General features: G+C 36.3%; 1 protein-coding gene across 6 annotated transcripts in view; it reads left to right on the forward strand.

Moving 5' to 3' along the window:
• The window catches only part of LOC121319920 (FERM domain-containing protein 4A-like), a 138,352-nt gene that overhangs the window by 58,455 nt on the left and 58,858 nt on the right, over positions 1–21,039 (forward strand). For 5 of the 6 annotated variants that reach the window (XM_041257882.1, XM_041257881.1, XM_041257880.1 and 2 more), the window contains exon 2: positions 9,154–9,219. In XM_041257882.1, the coding sequence (XP_041113816.1) occupies positions 9,154–9,219 (66 nt within the window). Of the gene's footprint in view, positions 1–4,728; positions 5,100–9,153; positions 9,220–21,039 lie in introns of those variants that run through there. The other variant, XM_041257883.1, reaches the window with a different exon arrangement.

Here is a 21,039-nt window from a genome sequence, read left to right on the forward strand (position 1 = left end):
CAAGAGTTTACAGCAGCACAGACCCATCACCACAAAATCTCGGGTTTACTATTAGTCTGATGTCGATGACTTGTCACTTTTCATGGAATGGCTCAATAGTTCATGATATATGGTGGTTTCCATATGATACTTTTGTGAAGTTAGAAGGCTATCTTTTAGTGTGGTGTAATATTAACTATGATTAAGGAAATAATTCCTTGGGATCCCAGTTTGACTCATATAGGTTGAGTCAGTGATAACCTTAATTAATCCAAATTAGTTAAACTTTCTATTTTGTTAAAACTTACTAGGATCAATAAAAACTATAGTCCTGGCAGGGGATATAATTTAATTTTGGAAACCATCTGGGCACTACTGTGTTGAGAATAAAGATAAGCAGTAAAATTAGACAACAGGAGATTTGGCTATGAAAATATCTCAGAGACAGGGTTTTGTTTGAAGTTCGCTTGCTTTTGAAGGCATAACTGGAAACAGATTGCTGTTCTACTCTATACAATTAAAAACTTTTGTCATGTTAAAATGTGTTTTTTTTTTTCTTGCAATGCTTCTATATCCAAAAGGTACCACTTGATTGTTTGTTTGTTTGTTTTAAGTTTCTTTTTTTAATTATATATACTAGCAATTATTATGATTTTATTTTTCTCGTAATTATCTATGCCAATTGCTGATCATTTTATCCCCTACCCTACTGTAGAACTCTACTAACACCACAGAGGGGCCCTTGCCTGTCAAATCCCCTCAATACTCCAGTTTTCACCCCTTCCACATTTCCAAACAATGAGAAACCAGAACTACATGTTTAACTCCCAGGCCTGGTAGTATGCAAATATTATGCTTTCCTTGTTTTGAGATACTATGCTGGAATTAACACGTGCTTCTTGGCTTTGTTATTCAGCTTTTTATTTTTAAAGAATTATCAACATCTTCTCTACATTCCTGCTGTAACAATTTCCCTTGATTTCCAGTTTTATTTGATTTGTAACTTTTTTATTTTTTATTTTTTTTACCCTTACGGTGCTAATCTTTATTTGGAACAGGCTTTGGTTGGGGGGGGGGGACCGTGCAACATTTGCATTTCGGGTCTCCCCATGTGAAATTTATTGTAGAATGTTCCTGTTCTATGAAGTGTCATGAGAACCTGGACATTCACATCCATTTCTAATAAGCCCCATTGCATTCTGGGTTTCCGTGGTTCAAACGTTTAACCTCCTGCTCGCATTTTTAGTCAAACAACAGGGGCCTTGTGACAGCAGCCTACAAACCACTTACTTATGGAAGCTGCCAACCAGGGGGAATAAGTGGTATATCAAAAAAAATAGAGATCATCTGGATATGTTTATCTTGGATGGCCAGGGTTCTGCCTGCTGCAGTGTGTTAAGTCATGCCAATGAAGTATTACTAGTTTACAGCCAGTACTGGAGGAGAAATAAAACTATTATACAGTTAGCCCTGATTATTGGTCTTTATTGTTGGATTTCTTTATACTTAATCCAAGTTATGCTGCCGTTGGTGCCTTAAGTAAGATTGGCCCAGGTTTAATGGCTGGAATTGTATTTACACAGAGCCAAATTTGAAGCTCTACTGATCTTTGCTTGATGTTGTTCCAACTATGGAGTGTATTTTTCTAATTAATACAAGCACCTCAAGTCTAATTATAGCCATATGTCCACTAAGTCCAATTTTAAACCTGTATATGTTATGTTGCAGAATAGCTTTCTTGTTTTCCTTTGTATGATTAGAGAGGCTCTGCAGGGCCGGTGTCAGGGGAGGATGCGACTGCACCCTGGCCCAGCCTGTGCTGGGGTCCATACCAAAGATATTCTAGAATATCTTTGCCCATACCAGTCTTTTTTTTTTTGTTTTTTTCCCGAAGTCCATTATCGTAAAACAAAAACAAAAAACTGTTCTCCCTGTGGTTCAAAAATAAACTGCGGCAAAGCTGTACTGTCAGTCAAAACACACATTATCAAATCAGAGCTACGTAGGCGGGACTCAGCGTGAAACTTTATAATAGGTCAATGTCTATTAAAAAACAGACTGTTCCATTTACAGGGGGTTTCATTTCTTTCACAGCTGCTTGGTATAAAGATTATAACAAACAGTTTACTAACAAGGTATATAATCACAAATACTTCTGAAAAATATAAACACATAGGCCTATCGGTCAACGTTAATTCTCTGTGCGAACTCCTGTATCACACCCCAATTTTCCATAATAGACTAAAAAAATAATTAAAAAAAAAAACTCGGTGGAAGTAAGCTAACTTTGCCACAGTTGTGGTAGTAAGTAAATAACGTACGGTATATCGAATATGCCATCAAAACGCAAGTCGGCTTGTTCAAAGCGCAAAGCAGAAAAGACAGGTAGAATTTTCCCAAAGATTCAGAAAATGGAAAAAAAAGTGTACAGTAAATGGTTTAAAAGTGGGACGACAACAGCAGATGGAAGTGTAGTGCAGCAACAGAACTGCCAACCTCCTCCTCCCACGAAAAATAAACAACGGTTGAGCCAGAGGAAAGACGTCAATCAGAGACATTGGATTTTGGAAATGTAAAACCACAGAAAATACAAGGTACTGAGTCATGTATTGTAAAACCGGTACCTAGTCAGTCACCTTTATGTGATTTTTATGATCTAGCTGCTTGGCCTGAAAAAATCACACATGATTTGTACTCATTTTGGGGGGGGGGGCAAGTAAATCCTGGCACTGGCCCTGAGGCTCTGAATGTAAGCTTGTGATTCTTTATAGTTTGTTGTGGCTCCAATAGTCACATTGCATTTCTTCCTATCCACAGTCACCCCCATAGTACCTCCATACTGTCATGCTTACTCTTTGACCCTTTTGCCCACCCTCACAAGATTAAATAAAATAACACTTGACTTTGTAAACTGAGAATGATCTTCACAAAGGGTGTTTAATTTCACTTGTTTTGTTCATGCACTACACGTATAATAATAGGAATATTGTCGACATGCATGATTCTGGTTACATTTCCAAACACACGACTGCAAACGGTGTTATTAAGAAATTCAGTTTTTAAAATTACTTCTAACTTTATTATATTGTTTTCTCTTTTGCAGACGGAATAGTCTAAATATTTTTTTTCTATATTGTTTTTAATTGACATGATCTTGTTTATTCTTTGTTATTCTTTGCATTGTTATAGTAGGTTTTGTAATTGTAACCTTTGTAGCTAGAGGCTCTAATAGAATTTCTTGGGAATGACCTTTTCTGGCATTAGGGTCAGGTTAAAGGCTACAGAGTCTTCATAGTGTGACAGACATGTTTTTCTGAAGAGGGGGGTTACAGTGCAGGATATTCTGCATTGACTATTTTAGAATGTAGGAATAATAGAAAACATATACTTAATTAGTTTAACTGTTTATTAAACACAATGATTCAAATCTGTTATCACATCTGGGCTTATAAACTGGTCTTGAGATAGGCTCAGCTCATCTGAATATTCACAAATAGCAATACATTATGTGTTGTTTTCCCCTGAGTTATTTCTCCACATGAACAACACCCTAAGGCATTTTCTTATCTTGTCTTAAAATTGACAAGAAAACCAATTATTTATTTATTTATTTAAATCACTTTGGTACACTGTAACAACCTACATTGCAGCTGAGTCAGTATGCTATTGAATAATAACAAGAAGTTTGCCAAAGCTCATTGATTGGTTTCCTCCTCTTTGTTATTTTGGCTTTTTATGGGCTCGGCACAGTCAGTGATTTCCTAGAGGAAACTGCAACTAGTAATAGCTAGCTTTGCTTGGCACTATTTGTCTTGATTTTAAGTCACACTAATGTTGCACCTTTACTGCCTGCTAATGGTGTATTGATGATCATGTACAGATGTACTATAGTTGGTTGATATGATTTATTTCAGTAGCAGGAGTGTTAAAATAGCTGACTCTCAGCCAGAAGTGTGTTTGTCTACGAGGCAGATGATAGTCCAAGCAAGCAAGATTTATCTTTTTTTTTTTGTTTTGTTTTTAAGTTTGAAAAAATAAGGTTAAAATGTAAAGTAATGTAACTGTATAGAATATGTGATAAGAACTGAAATGAAAACTAATCATGTCCTGTTAGAATCCTATTTAATTTGTATTTATTTTTTTACACAGTACAGGGATACCTGCTTTTTATAATTACAGTAACTACAAATTGGAACCAAAGGCAATGTATAAGATACATTTAAAAGATTTGAATATTGTATTACCAGTGTAATCAATTTGATTAATCTCATAGTAATCTTATAAATGTTTAAACATTTGCTTTATATTATACCAATGCTGCATCTAAAACAGGCAGTACTGCTAGAATAAAAAGCCAACACCTCAAATATTTTTTTATTTTTTTTTTATTTAAGTAGACAACTCTCTCCCTGCACTATACTGCATTTTGGCTTTAGTTTGCAAATCCAGATGTCAGCCAGGAGGTTGTTCTTCGGCAGCTTCTTTGCTTAAGAGTACACCATCCTGCTTCAGAAGCTGCAGGGTTTTTTTCCCCCTCTTTTCCAATTACCCTCCCCCACATTGGATTAATTTCACTTAAAGTGTGTTTTTTGTTTGCACGTGAACCGTTTAGTCGAAAAAAAAAAAAAGCAAGCAAAACCTGGAACGCTAGTTGCGCACCGCATCAGCTACCGTGGTACCGCGTAATGGCATGTTCTCTGGGTCTTCACTTACGTTTAGAGCATTTCTCTGCGCCAGTGTCACACAGGCAAAGGGGTCGGAGCTTCAGGCGATAAGCTGTTGGGAATGAAATAGTGGTGCGGTGCTCATTGGAAGCAGGCCAGTGTCTTTGCGAGAGAACGTTTAGCGGGGAGATGGGATGTCTTGGCACTGTGGAACTGCTTGCTTATTTGCACTGAGGGAAAAAGAGAGGAAGGGCTGTGTCTGACTGAATTCCACTGATCAACATTTCAGCACGGACTACAATGGAACTGATGCTGCAGCTTTTTTAGGCCATAGGCCTCCTGGACTGATTTAAAAATATATTTATATATATATATATATCAGGTGTTTGATTAATTGGTAAACAATCGACATCTTTGTTGTGGAATTTCATGTTGGTGAGACCCTGAAATCTAAAGGTAACGTTTTACCGTTTATTTGCATTCATGTCCCGTATGCACCTCAGAACACGAACCGACCAGCTACTTCTTGATGCTAAGTTATTTACTGCTGTATATAATAATATAGTAAGTAATATACAGGTGATTGGAAGAATGGACATTTGTTTTTGGTTGATTGCAGCATATTTCAATTTATTGCAGAACAGGAATAATAATTATCGGTAGTTAAGAAATATTTTCTCCAGCAGAGGCAGCCAATCGCTGCAGCGTGTGAATTTTAAACTTGGTTTGGTTTTGGGTCCGAAAGGGACATGTTTTTAAAAGGATTTTGAATTTCTGCAACGACGTTTTTATTACTGATTGCACTGGTTCTCAATATCATGCCGTTTTTATGCTGCTGTAATGTATCGTTTTGTATGGTTACAGTGTCTGTTTGTTTTTGCCAATGAAGTACTGTATTTTTATTGGCCGTTTGAAATGATTTCTGCATTGGCAAGTCTTTTTCAAGATAAAACGCTTGTGTTTCGGATAGACCCGTCATCAGCACATAATATTCTTTGGCATGATATCGATGTATTTACAATCGCACAACTATTTTCAGGGAATGGTCCTACAGTGGTACCTGCAGTACAGTATCTATGTAGTTATTGATTTAGTTATGGTTGATTGATAATGATATCAAGTTTATTTGTTGTGGCATGTGATGTCTCTGGGGACAGAGTGATGTAATTACTGTAAAGTTTTTCAGAAACACACACACACAATATATATATATATATATATATATATATATATATATATATATATATATATATATATATATATATATGCATGCTGCATTATTTGCAGTACCACACACATGTCATTTCGTTTTGCAAATCGGAAAACGATTAGACTGTTGCTCACCTGTAACCACAAGGTGTTCCGTGATTTCTGTGTATGTGATACAAGACCATATGTTCTGGTTTGAACTTTAGGCCAAACTTGAAATCCAGGTAAGGAGGTCATCACTGAGACGTGCTGTCAAATCGAGCGTGCAGGTGGTGCAGGGTGTGGTGTGTGTGTGTGTGTGTGTATATATATATATATATATATATATATATATATATATATATATATATATATATATATATATATATATACGTGTTAATAGTAAATTAAGGCAGTAATGGACATTGCATTGCAGTAGTGCTGTGTTCTGATTTGTTGTATGTTACAGCTATGATGCCTAATAGTGGCTTGCAACTGGGTTTTAATTTGCCAATCTGTACAGACGAAAGAAAGCACTGTAACATTTGTTCATTTTAGTGTTTCTGTTACTATTCCTGGCCTTTTATTAGATTATGACTGGAACAATGTTGTGTTCAATTCACAAAGGAAACTATTTAGACCGTGCCACACCAGCAACTGAGTCTGAACAGGATTTAAAGTAAAATATATTATTCTGCCAGCTTAAGAGGGGGGAGGGGAAGTGGGCTACAGTCCTTGTCCCACCTTTTCAGCACTGTGTTCAGTAATGTTATGTTAACTGTGAAAGAAAAAAATAAAACAAAAGTAACCCCCCCCCCCCCCCCAAAAAAATAAATACATTTAAAAAAAAAGCAATTTAAGCTCCCTGCTAACTGTTTGGGGTAGAATTGCAAAGTGAAAGAACTGCAAAACAAACTCAGACTGACTTTACACAGTCTAACTGTTTAATTTTTAAAATTATTTAAACACCCTTACTGTCCCAGGCTTCAACACAAACACCAAGAACGTAACAGTTTGGTGTTGGAACAGTGGAAGAGAAATAGGGAACATTCCACAGTCTGGGGATGCATTGAATCCTCCCAGTCACTCTTTGTAGCTGAAGACAAGAAACATAGTTTATTGGTATAGCTAAAAGAGCTGTGCAAACCAACTAGTAGACTTCTAGACGCAATGCTTCTGAGGGAGGGATCAACTGTCTAAATATTTATACAGGAGCCTCCATTCAAAATTTTAAACCGGATGTGTTGTGGTTATTTCAAAAAATTTTGAATGTCTATTTTCAGTTGTATATGGAGATATAACATGGCTAACATGTTCCTCTGGGAAATGGAAACTTCATCCTTAAGTAATTGTAACAAAACAGTTACATAAAATGTCTCTGCCATGCACAGCTTATTTTAAAGGTCTCAAATGTATAGTTTGAAAAACATGTATAGTAAAACAAAAATAATAAAAACATTGGTATAACAAGTATGTTTATTAATTTCCAAGCATGAAATCTGGTTCTACACTATGTTAATGAAAACTCTGTTTGGAAGCCATGCTTGTTGACTGTCTTATACTTCCTGGTTAACTTCACTGGCTTCTTTCCAGTCAATAACCAGTCAGCTACCTACCCAGTTGACTGACATGCTTTCAGCCAGTAACATGCCTTGACCCAGAAGACACTGTTGAGGTGAAATGACCCAGGAAGTGCAAACAGATACCCAAGAATAAGACCTATAAACTGAGCTTCCATTAACCTAAAGCAGTAGCAGGTATCATGTTTTAAAATGAAAATACACATGTGCTAAAACATGCATTTTATTTTAAAACTGTACATTCAAAGTGTATGAAGCTAATGGAAGAGCAAAATGGCTAAGATTTATGGAATTCTTCTTTTTAGCTATAATTACTTTGAAGATATGACCCTGGGTGAACATGGAAAGCAGTTTGCACTGTTTTGGAGACCATCTTTGAAATGGGATTGAAATGTGCTTTGTTTGGCTGAAGGTAGTTTTAATCATTACACTTCAGGTGTAGTAAATGCGAATCCTGCCCAGCTTTTATCTGGTTAACCTTAAAGCTGCGCCTCTCAATCATACTCAGTTCTATACTAAAATATGATTTTTTATAACATTCTTCCATAGTTTAGCCTTGAGAGACTCCAGTATTGCACTACTTGCTAAACTGGAATATAATAGTCTGGAGAATTTATTGTGCACTGGTGACCAGCTAACATTTATAATAGATTTTGCTTTATTAAGGATTTCCTTAAGGGAGGATGTCAGAACTTTAGACTTGCCAAAAGCTCCTGACATACACAGGAAGTGACCATTATTGGGACCATTGCTGGTGCTCTGAAAAATGTTATCATGAGGACAGCTGCAAGCTGAAGTGGGCATTCACAGGAATGCACATACCTTCTTCGCAGACCAATATATTTGCAGTTGCATCATGAAGAGAATATTGACGGACAGTTTATTCAGCAGCCAGAAGAAATAAGCACTGTGCTTTCCCTGCAATTGCTGAGGGTTGAGTCAAGTAAAAATATTGTGGTATGGAGTTTTAATTTTAGCAGAGCTACTAACATGCCATTATAAAGTATATGAAATATATGTACAGTGAGCTTGTTTTGTAATGACTGTGCAAGGGTGCCTGGATACCTCTATCTCAATACCAAGACTAATTTAGCAGGGCTCATCTATTTTATGTGTGTGTTATAACTCTTAAGGTTGACATGACACTTCAAGAAGGTGCATAGCCTCTTGTGACACATTAATTCATAATCATACAGTTGTATACAAAACAAACAAAAAAATGGCGGTTTCAAATACACCCACCCCTCATTATGTCGCACCTCGTTATACTGCGCATTCGGATATATCGCGGTCCTTGAGTTGGCTCCCCCGTTTTTACTATCTAACTACATATTCCTTAGCAGCAATATACCTAGGCACTTAGAATTACTGTTCGTTTTATTTCGTACTGCACATCACAAACAACAACATACAAAACAATAAAAAAAAGCATTAATGTCGTACTGTTATTATATACACACGTATGCACAATAACACAAAGCAAATTAAATGCTTTTTATTTTAGCCAATGTGTTCACATGTGGCAGCAGTGCACTAGCAAAAGAAAATATATCTAGGTAGCATGTACAGTTATTTTCCCAGGCCTGTTGTGAAGGTACAGTATGTGAGTGTATTCAACAACTGAAGCCGGCAATTACAAATTTGGGGAGAACTGACATTCTTGTCACGCTGCCTCAACCTAATTGTCAGTTGATTTTTCATGCTGAGCGCTGAGGCTAATCTCTTCTGTCTTTCTCTTCCAGATGACTGAGGGGCGTCGATGTCAAGTGCACCTTCTCGATGACAGGAAGCTCGAACTTCTTGTGCAGGTATTTTTATTTTCTTTTAGAACTGTTCTGATTTCATCGCTGGTTATTTTGTTTCCATGGAGATAACTGGTGTATAATCATGTCAAAAATACTGTAGGTAATACTGTTAAGCATATCTATATATTTATATCATCAGGATAATCCCTTGAATTAGGAATATCTACGGTTGTTTCTAATGCTATACAACATCGATAACTTACAAAAAAAAGTGTTTTTGAGAAACATTGAAAAAAGCTTTCCATTATTAACCATCTTTAGGGTGGCTGTAATTAAAATTGCAGCAAAGTGTCTTTGCTTTAGTGTTTAGCCTTATATACCTTCTTATAAAACTGTTTACACATGGGAGTGTTCCTTTGACTGTTTTAAAAAGCCACCACTGTCTTTTTCCAATTTCTCTCCAAACTGTGATATTTGTACACGTGGTAGGTCTAATCACTACAGTACCTTCACTCACTGTACTTCACATAGAAGCAGTCCCTCATGGTTTAATTCATTTAACGACTATTCTCAAGTCTAAAAACTGAAGTTTAACAAATGTTCCCGAGGCATTCAATGAGAATGCTTCAGTGGCTGATTCTCCAGCTTCTTGTGTCTTTCACCTCTAGAGGCTTGGGCTTGAATTCAGGTCCAGTCAACAGTGAAATTTGTCTCATGGTCTCAATTATGCCCTGAATGGACAGTATTTCGCATCACACAACCATTTTATGCACATTGTGATTAGTATTCTCTGTTTGCATTACCCATGAGATGCTGTCTGCAGCCTGAAGGCATACTTACTGTAGGCAATCAAAGCTAATACAAAGCGTAAAATCTGACTTCATGGATCAGTTTGGTAAGGGCCTGTTATGGGTGAATCCTGGCAATTCCTGTAGATCTCATTGTAATTACAGTGTATGTCTGCAGATATGGTATGTGGATTTGCAGGTACGCCCCGGAGTGTGAAATAGCAGTTCCTTCCTGCCTTTTCTTCCTGTGCTTTCCTTCTGTGTGCAAAGGTATCGCTTTTGCAGGCAAAGTGATTGAGGGCTGGATTTCAAGTTTTTGTGCCATGAACAGTACATAAAGTAGAACTACAGTAACAGTGTAGCCAATATTGAACAGATTTCAGAATTCATGCATTGTGTGTCTGCATTATTCTGTACATTAAAATGTAAGGATATATATGTTTCATCCAAATGAAATCAACAGTTTGGCAAATGTTGAAAATATGCATCACTGGGTAATGCAGAATAAACCAATATACACAATTAAACCACTTATTTTGAGTTGATAGGTGCACTGTTCTTGTGCCAACCAGTGCTATTAAATTACCGATAAACACTTTGAACTACAGTATGTCCTTGGGAATGGGGTGGGTAGGAGAGAAAGCGGAACTCAGTTTATTGTCGTCTTTAGAAATTCTTAAAAATATGTAAAATGACAGCCTTCATTGGCATTCAGAGTAGTGAAAGCTGTCTTTCCAGACTACTTTATGGAGTCAACAGATTTCAGTGTTTGTTGTCATAAATGGTTATTATGTTGGAACCATCGAGTGACTACTATCACAACCCCCCCCCGGGGGGGGGGGGGGGGGGGGGTGGTGAATTTTTTGGTGGGGGGGGGGGGGGGGGGGTCTGTAGTTTATCCTTGAATTTCAAGTGTTATATATATATATATATATATATTTAAAAAAAATTGCATCAAAATCCATGTGGGCATAATATATCACAAGAGACTTCTGATTTACAATCCCTTTCTAGATTCAATGACAAGACCAGATCAGTTACATTGATTTTAATTGAAGCCCTTTCAGCAGCCTTCCATCAATTGATTGGAAAATATATTACTTCTGGTTTCAAAGAAAAAGTGAGTATTGGGGTTTTGAAAGTGAAGGGTAAATTATCAAATGCAGCATTCCACAGTCATGAAAGCGAGTGCATCTTAAAATGGCAAGTTAAACCATTTAATCAGTCACACAATTAAAATAATGTATGTCTTAAATATCCCTGTGCAATGTGTCTTGTGGTTCTGTCACATATCAATGGATGTCCAAATCAGGCTTTATAAAAACACAAGATGCTGTTCTTTCTGGATACATCTTATTGGATAATGCATCCAACGATGCTCCAAAATATTTGGGTCATGGTACAGCACAAGTTCAAATGTGATTTAAAGACAATGCCCAGTTAGTTAGCCAGCATGTTTATTTTCATGATCATATATCTCAGTACCGCTACCATTTACTGTAGCACTAGATTAATATCTACGCATTTTAATCAGGATATCCTCGGAATGTCAGTAGAATGTCCAGTTTCACATAATTCCTTTTGCTGTTGAGGTACCGTTGGTTCCCCTTGTAATAACTCCTATTGATTACTTTAGGGAACCACAAATCAGGTCTGCCTTACTGTATTATTATTATTATTATTATTATTATTATTATTATTATTATTATTTTGTTTATTTAGCAGACACCTTTATCCAAAGTGACTTACAGAGACTAGGGTGTGTGAACTATGCATTAGCTGCACAGTCACTTACAACAATGTCTCACCCGAAAGACGGAGCACAAGGTTTAGTGACTTGCTCAGTGTCACACACAGTGAGTCAGTGGCTGAGCCAGGATTTGAACAGGGGAACCTCCTGGTTACAAGCCTTTTTCTTTAATCACTGTACCACACAGCCTGCTATATGCTGTTGTTCAATTGTTTAACAGCTGGTGTTTTTAATGGGATTGATGTCAGTTTTCTAGTGTTTCCAAGGGGCAAGTGTACTGTAAATGCATGTATAATGCACTCTTACTCTTAATAGTGAATTATTTAGCTTGCATTAATGTCTAAGTTGAGTCAAAAAGAGGTATTTACTTGCACAGTGAGGTCCTGTAACTTCATTAAAGTTGCAAGACCAGCAGTGGTGCATTTAGATTGGACCTCATGCATTTAGTTAATAGTACCTACGATAGGTCAATAACTTTTATAAAGTGTCAGAGATGCTGCTCTGTGATTGATGAGTCACGTGTTGCACCCATTGAAGCATTTTCATTCACCCCTTCCATTACAAAAAAGCATGTACTACACCTGACGACTTTATTGATACACTGTCCTGCACGTTCAAATTGATCTACAAATCATTCAGTAAGCTCTGACATCACTGATGTTCATGTTCTCACTAAAGTTGGGCTTCAAACACTAAAAACATGTCTATAATGGGTCACAAAAAATAAGCCATCCATGAGAAGCTACTGGCAAGCAAGCCATGAAGAAAGCGATACTTGGTCCCATATGCTTTACTGGCAGTGGCGGCAAACCAATCGGATTCAGACGGTCCTTTGTCCACATTGGAAATGACCCAGAGACTAACTGCTCCCCCTACACAAACACCTGCACAGTCCTCTTTCAGTAGCATTACAGCAATCACATTATTAGTAACTGTTCTTAATAATCAATCCAATATTCTCCAGTAAAATGTAATTTAAAATAAAAATACACATGTGATCAACAGTTTATAAAAATAATACCTATAATATCTCACCTGAACATTCTTTTTTTAAAACTGCAGAAGAACACACCAATGAAAATCATTATCAAGAGTTTACCTAATTAGTATGTTTAAGTGGCGACGATAAATGCAGTTTTATAATAGAATTTGGTACTCTGGGCTGTTGAGAGATGCTGAAATGTTACAAAGGCTGTGGGGTTAGAGGCAATCCACCTGTGTTCTCATGCCTTATAACACCCACAGCCGTTGTGATATTTCAACATGTCAGCACCCTGTCGTACCATGGTTCTTAAGTATGATGCATTTGTAAACAGTCCTGCTGGTGTTGGTCATGAGATCTTAATAACGGAATAATAGGGAACTCCGATGTAGTTTGTGTATTACCAAATTGCAGTGTGCCTAAAATAGTTAGGCACTGGCAAATTAAAGGCTTTTTACTGTCTAATATAGATTCTTTACATGTACTTTTAATGCTAGTTTCCAATTGGTAAACAGTAATCATTTATAGGATAACATGTAATTATGGTAATATGTAGTGTCCCTGGCTGCTTGGGAGTTGCTGTTTTTGAATTTGTTGCTCTTCATACTGTTTTCGTAACATTTGAAAGCTTTTTAAAGCTTTTTTTTTTTTTTTTTTTTTAATTTAATTAATTTATCTTTTTTAAATAGTACAGTAACACTTATGGACAAATACCCTTAGTTTTCAATAAGGCATAGGCCCTACATGTTCCAGTTTTTATCCTTCGTGCTCCAATTGTACCTTTAAAAACCAGTGTGTTGCACTGCACCCTTCTGTCTACCAGCTGCACAAACCCTTCCTGCTAAGAAAGCTTTTGTGGGAACCGTCTGAGCCACTGATAAATAATAAAATCAGGGCTGGGGCAGCAATATTTTTGTTTTGTGCAAAGTACCTTTGGGATTTGAGAAGAGATTGTAATCACAAATGCTTTACTAATGAGGAAATGATACTGACTTCAGGTCATGGATTCTCATTGTATGACCATTAAGGGCTAAGTGTTTTGTTGAGGGGGTTAAGGAGGGAAGGAGGGGAGGAGGGGAGGGGCTTGCTGTATGCGCTGCTTATATGGGCCATAGAGCCCTCTGAGTGTTTAGTAACAATATCAACTCTAATAACCACTAGGAACCACTCACTAATGCAAATGTGCCTAATTGTTACCCTTCACTAGTTACTATAAACAGATTCATGGAGTGGTCTCGGTGTCGCCTCATTTAGAAGACGACATGTGTTCAATCCCTGGCTACAGTTACACGTACTTTGACACAAGTATATGGGTAATGCCCTGTGGAAGACTGGCCACCTGTCTGCAGCAGGATATGTCAATTGTCTTTGGTTAGGAAAAGCAGTGGACGAAGAGCTCTCTGTTTGCAACTCCCAGGTCTTGGGATTTTTTGGGAGAGAAGATGTACAATGGCAGCAGTGGGAGCCTTTTGTAATACAGCAGTGCAAAATGTTCCCTTGTCTACTCTGCTTGCGCCCAAGGGCTAAAGGGGTACAAAGGAGTGTTTGAAAACATTAATTTAAATCTATTACAAAGGTGCAATACTGTAGCATAGGACAGCTGTAGATCATTTTGAGTTGGATCCTTATCATTCAGACAACCTTCTCTTACTGGCCTTGTTGTCAAGGCATTGTAATGCAGGTTCCACAGTGTCAATCATAATGCTTTCTTCTTCTGCTACATGTCTAACACACAACAGATGTAAAAAGTTTTTTAATCTTATAACTTAAGACACTTGGCCAAAGTAAAGCTTTTGTTTGTATGAGCACAACAGTAGATCGGCTCATGCTGCTTTTTGCAGAGCAAGCACTTTGAGTTCTTGACAATTTAATGCTAGTTTAGGGTGTACCGCTGTGATGGTTACATTGCATCTGCACAAATACGTTTTGAAACACAATTTTCTTGTCAATGTACAGGACCCCTTTTTGTGCTATACTGACAGGTGTATGATTATTATTTTAGTGGTAAGGAATTCCTATTAGTTTCCTTAATAAAACAACCTGGAGAGCCTGTAAGTATTTGATGCACCATGTCTTATATCGTGCTCAGTCTCCGCTATCAGCAGACAACTTCTTGCAAGACTGTCAAACACATCCTTAAGACAACAGTAGCAATAGAGGTGCTTCACATCACGTTGTCTATCTTAATTCAGACAATTTATATATTTTAATGAGACTTTTTTGCCTTCCACTCAAAGTGGAGTGAACCCTTCCTTAGTCTTCACATCCAGAACCAATTTTATCAGGATATGGCGCATTGTAGGACTCCAAAGGAGTACACACTCATAAGGTAATAGAGCAGAAACAGACTTTAGTTTCCAGAATTGGAAAGGGTTCAACTGACTGGCAAAATTGAAGGTAGTACTATACAGCAGGGAAAATAAAAGGTCAGCTGTAGCACTAGATAATAGATTAAAATGTCTACCCTAAGAAATTACTTTAAAGGAACCAGAGCTAGTTTTAAGCTTGTGTCTTTCCATCTTGATGAGCCATTTCATTTGCCCTCAGTCATGGCAGCTTGCTAAACTATTGACTGTGTTCAGCATCCACCATGAATCTGCATTTTGAGCTGAGGGAGAATACACATCATGTGTCTTACTGTAAATCTTTTAATATTAATGTTTGTTTTTGTTGTTACAGACAAGTACAGTCAATCTGATGTATAAGATATATGACTAACTCTGTCTGACAGTTTGAGTGTTACATAATTTCAGTGTCTGTTACACTGTCATGTTGTATTAATGATATCTGCAAATGTAATAGAACACACATTTATCCACTGTGGTAAGCTGAATTTTTTTTCCAGTTACAATACCGGTGTCATTGGAAATAAGTTAGCGTTTGCCTTTTTGAGCCTTTCTGCGCACGCGCGAATTGTAGACCTTAAAGGCAAGGTTAAGCCGTCTCCATTTGCTGTCGGTAAACTTTAATTCAGAAAATTGTTTTACTTTTAAAAATGTTGTCAGGATCTTTATTAAAGCTACGTTTTATATGTGGATAAAATCGAAAACACATTGTTATAATATTATTAATATTTTTTATTGTATCATGTTGTATTTTATTTAATAATAGAGGCTAACTTTAAGCTACTACAAAGACGTGGTCGTGCGATTTATTTTTATGTTCATTAATATATTTGTGTTAAATCGTTATAATAACATTTTTTTTTAAATAATATGACAATATTATTGACACGTTCCCAGTTTAAACCATCATCAGAGTTGTCGTTGTAAGTTCGTAATCGCCAGATATTTACATTATAGGTTTTCTTTGCAGAAGGAGAAATAAATACGATATTCTGTATTGGTTACCGCATATCAAAAACAATTAAGCATTAAGATTTATTTTTGTGCAATTAGATTATTACAGCTGCCAAGTCACAAACTCCTCCCCTCTATATTGTATACTGCCCTGGCTCACCCCAAAAAAGGCGCAAAATCTAAAACAATTATTTTTTAAAATAAAATACACAAACAAAACCAGACAGTATCACAAGCGTCGATCTGTAAGTACCGCACTCTAATGTATCATTCATAATACAGATGTGTATATACACGTCCATATATGTGAAGTCTGCGTGTGTTACTTCATATGCTGGTATGAAAGTATGTATAGGAAGCAAATGTGTGAGTATACGACCATATATATATATATATATATATTAGATATATATATATATATATATATTATATATATATAATAATTAGTTTTTATATCAAAAGCTATATATGCGTATATGCGCAAATTAGTGTTTGTCAGTTGATTTTTGTCACGAGTTCAGTCAAAAACAGTATTCTCTGTCTCAATAAGTGTTTGTACCCACTTCCCCATAACATTTATAAAAATAAATAAAAAAAAAAACAACCGAGCATTTTACCGTGAAAATAATAACTTCGTTCAACCTGAGCCTACGTAGAATAAACGCTTATATTTGCTCACGCCACAGTATATGACACAACATTTTTGAAAGGAAATAAACATTTGGCAAGTAGTGATTTTAACTCCTGCATAAACATAAATTATACTGACAAAATAATGTTTTTAAAATGTGTATTTTATTTATTTTCCACACTGCACATCCAAACAGAGCGAGCGCTTTATTTTAAATACAATGTATTTCTAAAAACAGATGACAAATGTTACTTTTTTAAACAGAAAATGAATGTCTGCAATCCACTAAGATAAATATGATGTCAAACGTCATATTTTTAAACAGAAAAAATACGGTCTGCAATACCTGTTTTTGTTTGTTAAAAAAAAATACAAATGGCATCTGTAAAATCTTGGATAAATCTCCTTTAAGTTATCCTAGCCTTTAAGGTCTAAGATTCGCGCGTGCGCAGAAAGGCTCCAAAAAGGCAAACGCTAACTTATTTCACTGCTAACTTATTTCCCGTGACATTGGTAACAAAGTGCTTTTGGAGGGTTTTTCTTTCTTTAGCCACTCATGACTTTGTTTTAGTTTTTTTAATGTTTTTTTTTTTTTTTTATTATTTTTTATTTTATCCTCAGTTAATTTGGAAGACAACAAACTGCCACACTTCAAAGGCTTTCTGTTCTGATAGATAAATAGGTTTCCTGAACTGTCCAATTTGACTACATTGCCAGAGCAAGCCCCGTCTTTCATTCACTGTGAAACATTCGAAAAATAATAAAGTAGAACTGTGTCTTCCATGGTGAAATTGGCTTTATAAATCCTGTTCTCATCTAAGGAAAGCTGTACTGTTGCAGACTGACAATACCGCGATTTTGATGCCCTCATCTCTAAAATCATGAACATGTTTTGTGTTTCACAGTGCCACTGTGGATTAGATTTTTGGCAGATTGACAGCCCTTAAAATCTTTACTTTTTGTTTTATTTACAGTTTCACACGATAAAGAAAAGGACCGTATTCATAAAGTGTGGTTACCAGGTGTGTAACTTTAGCTGTGTGTAAAAGTTCCACATGTGAAAATCTAAGTTTAGCGTATCAGGCTAAAAAGGATTTTGATAAACTGGTATGCATAAATACTCGTAGATGCAGCTAAATGTGTAGCCTTGAGAGCGTGGCCCAGCATTTCATAGCAGGAGGGCAAAAATTTTTTTTAGTAGAATAATCTGTAAAATTGTCTGAAAAATCCAGTTTCAGCGATTCTCTAACTTTTTGCTTTCTGATTTTCTTTGAAACAGCATATTGTTGAATATTACTTCTTGCCATAAAAGTAATGTTACTTACAGTATATCTGTACCTGTGATTTTGAGATATTAAAGTTTTTTTGTCATTTTTTTAATCTGAGCTACTTTACTGTAAATTAATAAACAAACTGGTAAGAATCACTTATCTTTGCTTTCCAACTGGTTACAAGATTGGTGTTGCAAATAAGATACTTTAAGACCGCTATTATAGCACTTTTACCTTTTCTGGTGTCTGACTGTTTATACTAAATCAATTAAATGGATTAGACATGATGATTGACTTTTTCAAGAGAAAAGTCAATTACTGCCATTTGCAGAAACATTTGCTGCAGGCATACTGTTATCATATTAAGAAGAGTGAAGAGATTCCCCAGTGGAAAATATCCCCTTTGGGCATGGTCCCTTTCCAATTGATGGTTAATTAACATTTATGTCACTTATTCCATGGGTGAAAGCAATACAAAGTGTGAGTTATTATAGCTAGCATTCAGTAAGTCTATTCACTTAGCAATAAACAAAACTGACTGATCCGATCCTGGTTAAAACAGAACCTGCCCAGTATGATATTGTGACACAAAATAAAATCTGTTTTACAGATTAGTGCATGTCATTTTTGCTTTTTCAGTTGAATAATTACATTTATTTCAGTTGTTCCCCTATGTGTTTTGTAATGTTTATTCTGCTGCCTGCAAACGAGCCAGTTTTAAATAGATATTGCATCTCAATGCAGCAGCTGACAAATACAAATATCTGTACCTTGGAACATTCTTTAGATTTCCAGACACAGTTGAATCCTTGAACTGTAAGCATTTACTCATGTAAATAAAATGCATAGCTTACAGTGGGTTCTTGTGTTCACGGAGGGTTCTGCAACTGTAATTATATTGGCATGAATAAGGTAGGTTTTAGTTCATGCACTGGACATCATTTACTTTATTCTTAACAATGCAGTATATTTAGCTATAGTACTGTTATATTAGGGTTGCGATTGTTCTAAAAATGAAATTGATCAATTATTCAGAAGGACTGCAGAAGTGAAAGCTGCATGTGTTTGTGGTCCCAAGTGAGTAATGGTCGTATTAGTCAGAAAGCACTGTTCAGTGTTAAGATATGGAAACTGCAATTTAAGTACCCCCTCCATCCTCTTCACTTTTTTTGTTAATTTGTGATCCCAGCGTAATGCCTCTGTCTGTGCCTACATATGTGCTTCAGGGTACACATTTGTAATTCTGAAATGCACCTCATATGGATTCAGTTTTCTAGGTAATCCATTGTGGGATTTTTATGTATCTAAAAATAAACCAAGTCAGTCCCATTTGCAGTATGTATAGTGCCGTATGATATTGACTCAAACGTATAATTAAATGTTTATACATTATGATGGTCTTTTGCAGAGCTATGTAGTAGAAATTTACAGGCATCTTTATAGCCTTAGTTATAAATAGTTTTTTTTTTTTTTTGTGTATGTATATATTTTTCTAATATTGTCAGAACACTCAAATTATTAAGAACAGTAAATTATTATGAAAATGTTTCTATTGTTAAGATTTGTAACTCCCAGTGTTGGTTGAGACATACATTTGAGACTTCTGTATTTCTATTTGAATAATTCTGAAATATATTTGAAATACTAAAAGTCATATTCTGTTAATTTCCTGCAGTACAGTACAGCTGGCAGGGATGAATTCAGCTTCCACTGCAGTAACTCCACATTATACTCTGTTAGGGATTGTTGCATGAGATCATATGTGATCCCATTTAGAGAATGCTGTTGTCGGTGCCATCCTGTGTTCGACACTGTGCCAACGCCTGTATATTTTAAATGCGATTCGGTTGGAACTTGTGTAGCATTGAACAAATATTGGTCATAATTTAGAACAAGACCAATTATTACCTGTTCTGTTATTTTTAAACATTTGTAGTGAAATGGTTACTACTCCATCAACTAGCCGTCCATTAACCCTGCCAGTGGAGAGAAATTAGTTTCAGGGTGGTAACTGAAGTGCAACATGGTGTTATACTGTGCAAAGTGAATCTAAAGAAGAATATTATTGTCTGCTTCAGTCATTACATCTTTTAGATCTTGGAGCCCTTTTGAGGACACATGGGTTCTTTCAAACCTCTCCAAACCTCTCCTCTCCATCCTCTCCAAGTACTGTACAGATGATAGACCAGAGTGTTACCATTTGCCCCCCCTCCCCCTGCATCAGTCTGTTCCTCACAGATGTAAGAAATGCGTTGAAGGAGTGTTGCAGGGGGACGGATTAGTGGTTATACTCTGGTGTATCAGCTGTACTTTTGAACTTCGAGAGCTCCGTAGAAGCACATGTGTGCTTTCACAAACAAGAAGGAGAATGCATTATTAAAGATAACTGTGATACTGAATATGTTTTGGTAGTTTGGTTTGCTGTGTTCATTTGGTATTCTGTATATGGGATATCAAAGAATGTCGCTGGTACCCGATTACTTCATGTTTTGTGGTTCAATTCTGGAGTAGAAGTAACATGTGAGTATAAACATGTGTTATGTTAATGGTATATGGTGAGTACATGGCACAAAGTGGGTTTAGACATTGTTTTTAGGTTACTTCTACTGTACAACATACGGTAGTAATGCAGAAATAATTAGGAACAAAACAGCAACCCATGAGTTGTGAAGAAAGCAAAACCGTCATTTTTCTCAATGAACAGCACATTGTTTGTATTGCCAAGTGTTGTGTATGGCACAGCTGTATTTACAATTGTGTATTCCTACTGTATCAACAAAAAGGACCCTCAGCTGAGATGGCATTTTTTTATATAAATGACATGGCGGGTCATTGTGCCAGTTTGCATGCACTATTTTCAGAATATGTGGGTGTGCCAAGTCATTTTATGATTGGTGTGGGTCTTTTTGTTGAGCTAAATAAAAAAAAATAAAAAAACCTGACCTGGGTAAAAACAGCAATTTGTGGCATTTAATTGCAGGAACCTCCAAAATTATCCATAGAATAATTATTGCTTACATTTTAAGTGTTTACAGCCATATGTACTGTTCTTGGCAGGCCTTCTGTAGTATTTTATGCCAGCTGTTTACTGTTTCGTCCCTCTGAAGCATCCCAGTCAAACACCAGTTCTCTGTAGTGACAAGCCTGCTGAGAAGTGGGAGT

The sequence above is a fragment of the Polyodon spathula genome, chromosome 8, assembly GCF_017654505.1.
Source record: "Polyodon spathula isolate WHYD16114869_AA chromosome 8, ASM1765450v1, whole genome shotgun sequence".
In the NCBI taxonomy this organism is placed as follows: Eukaryota; Metazoa; Chordata; class Actinopteri; order Acipenseriformes; family Polyodontidae; genus Polyodon; species Polyodon spathula.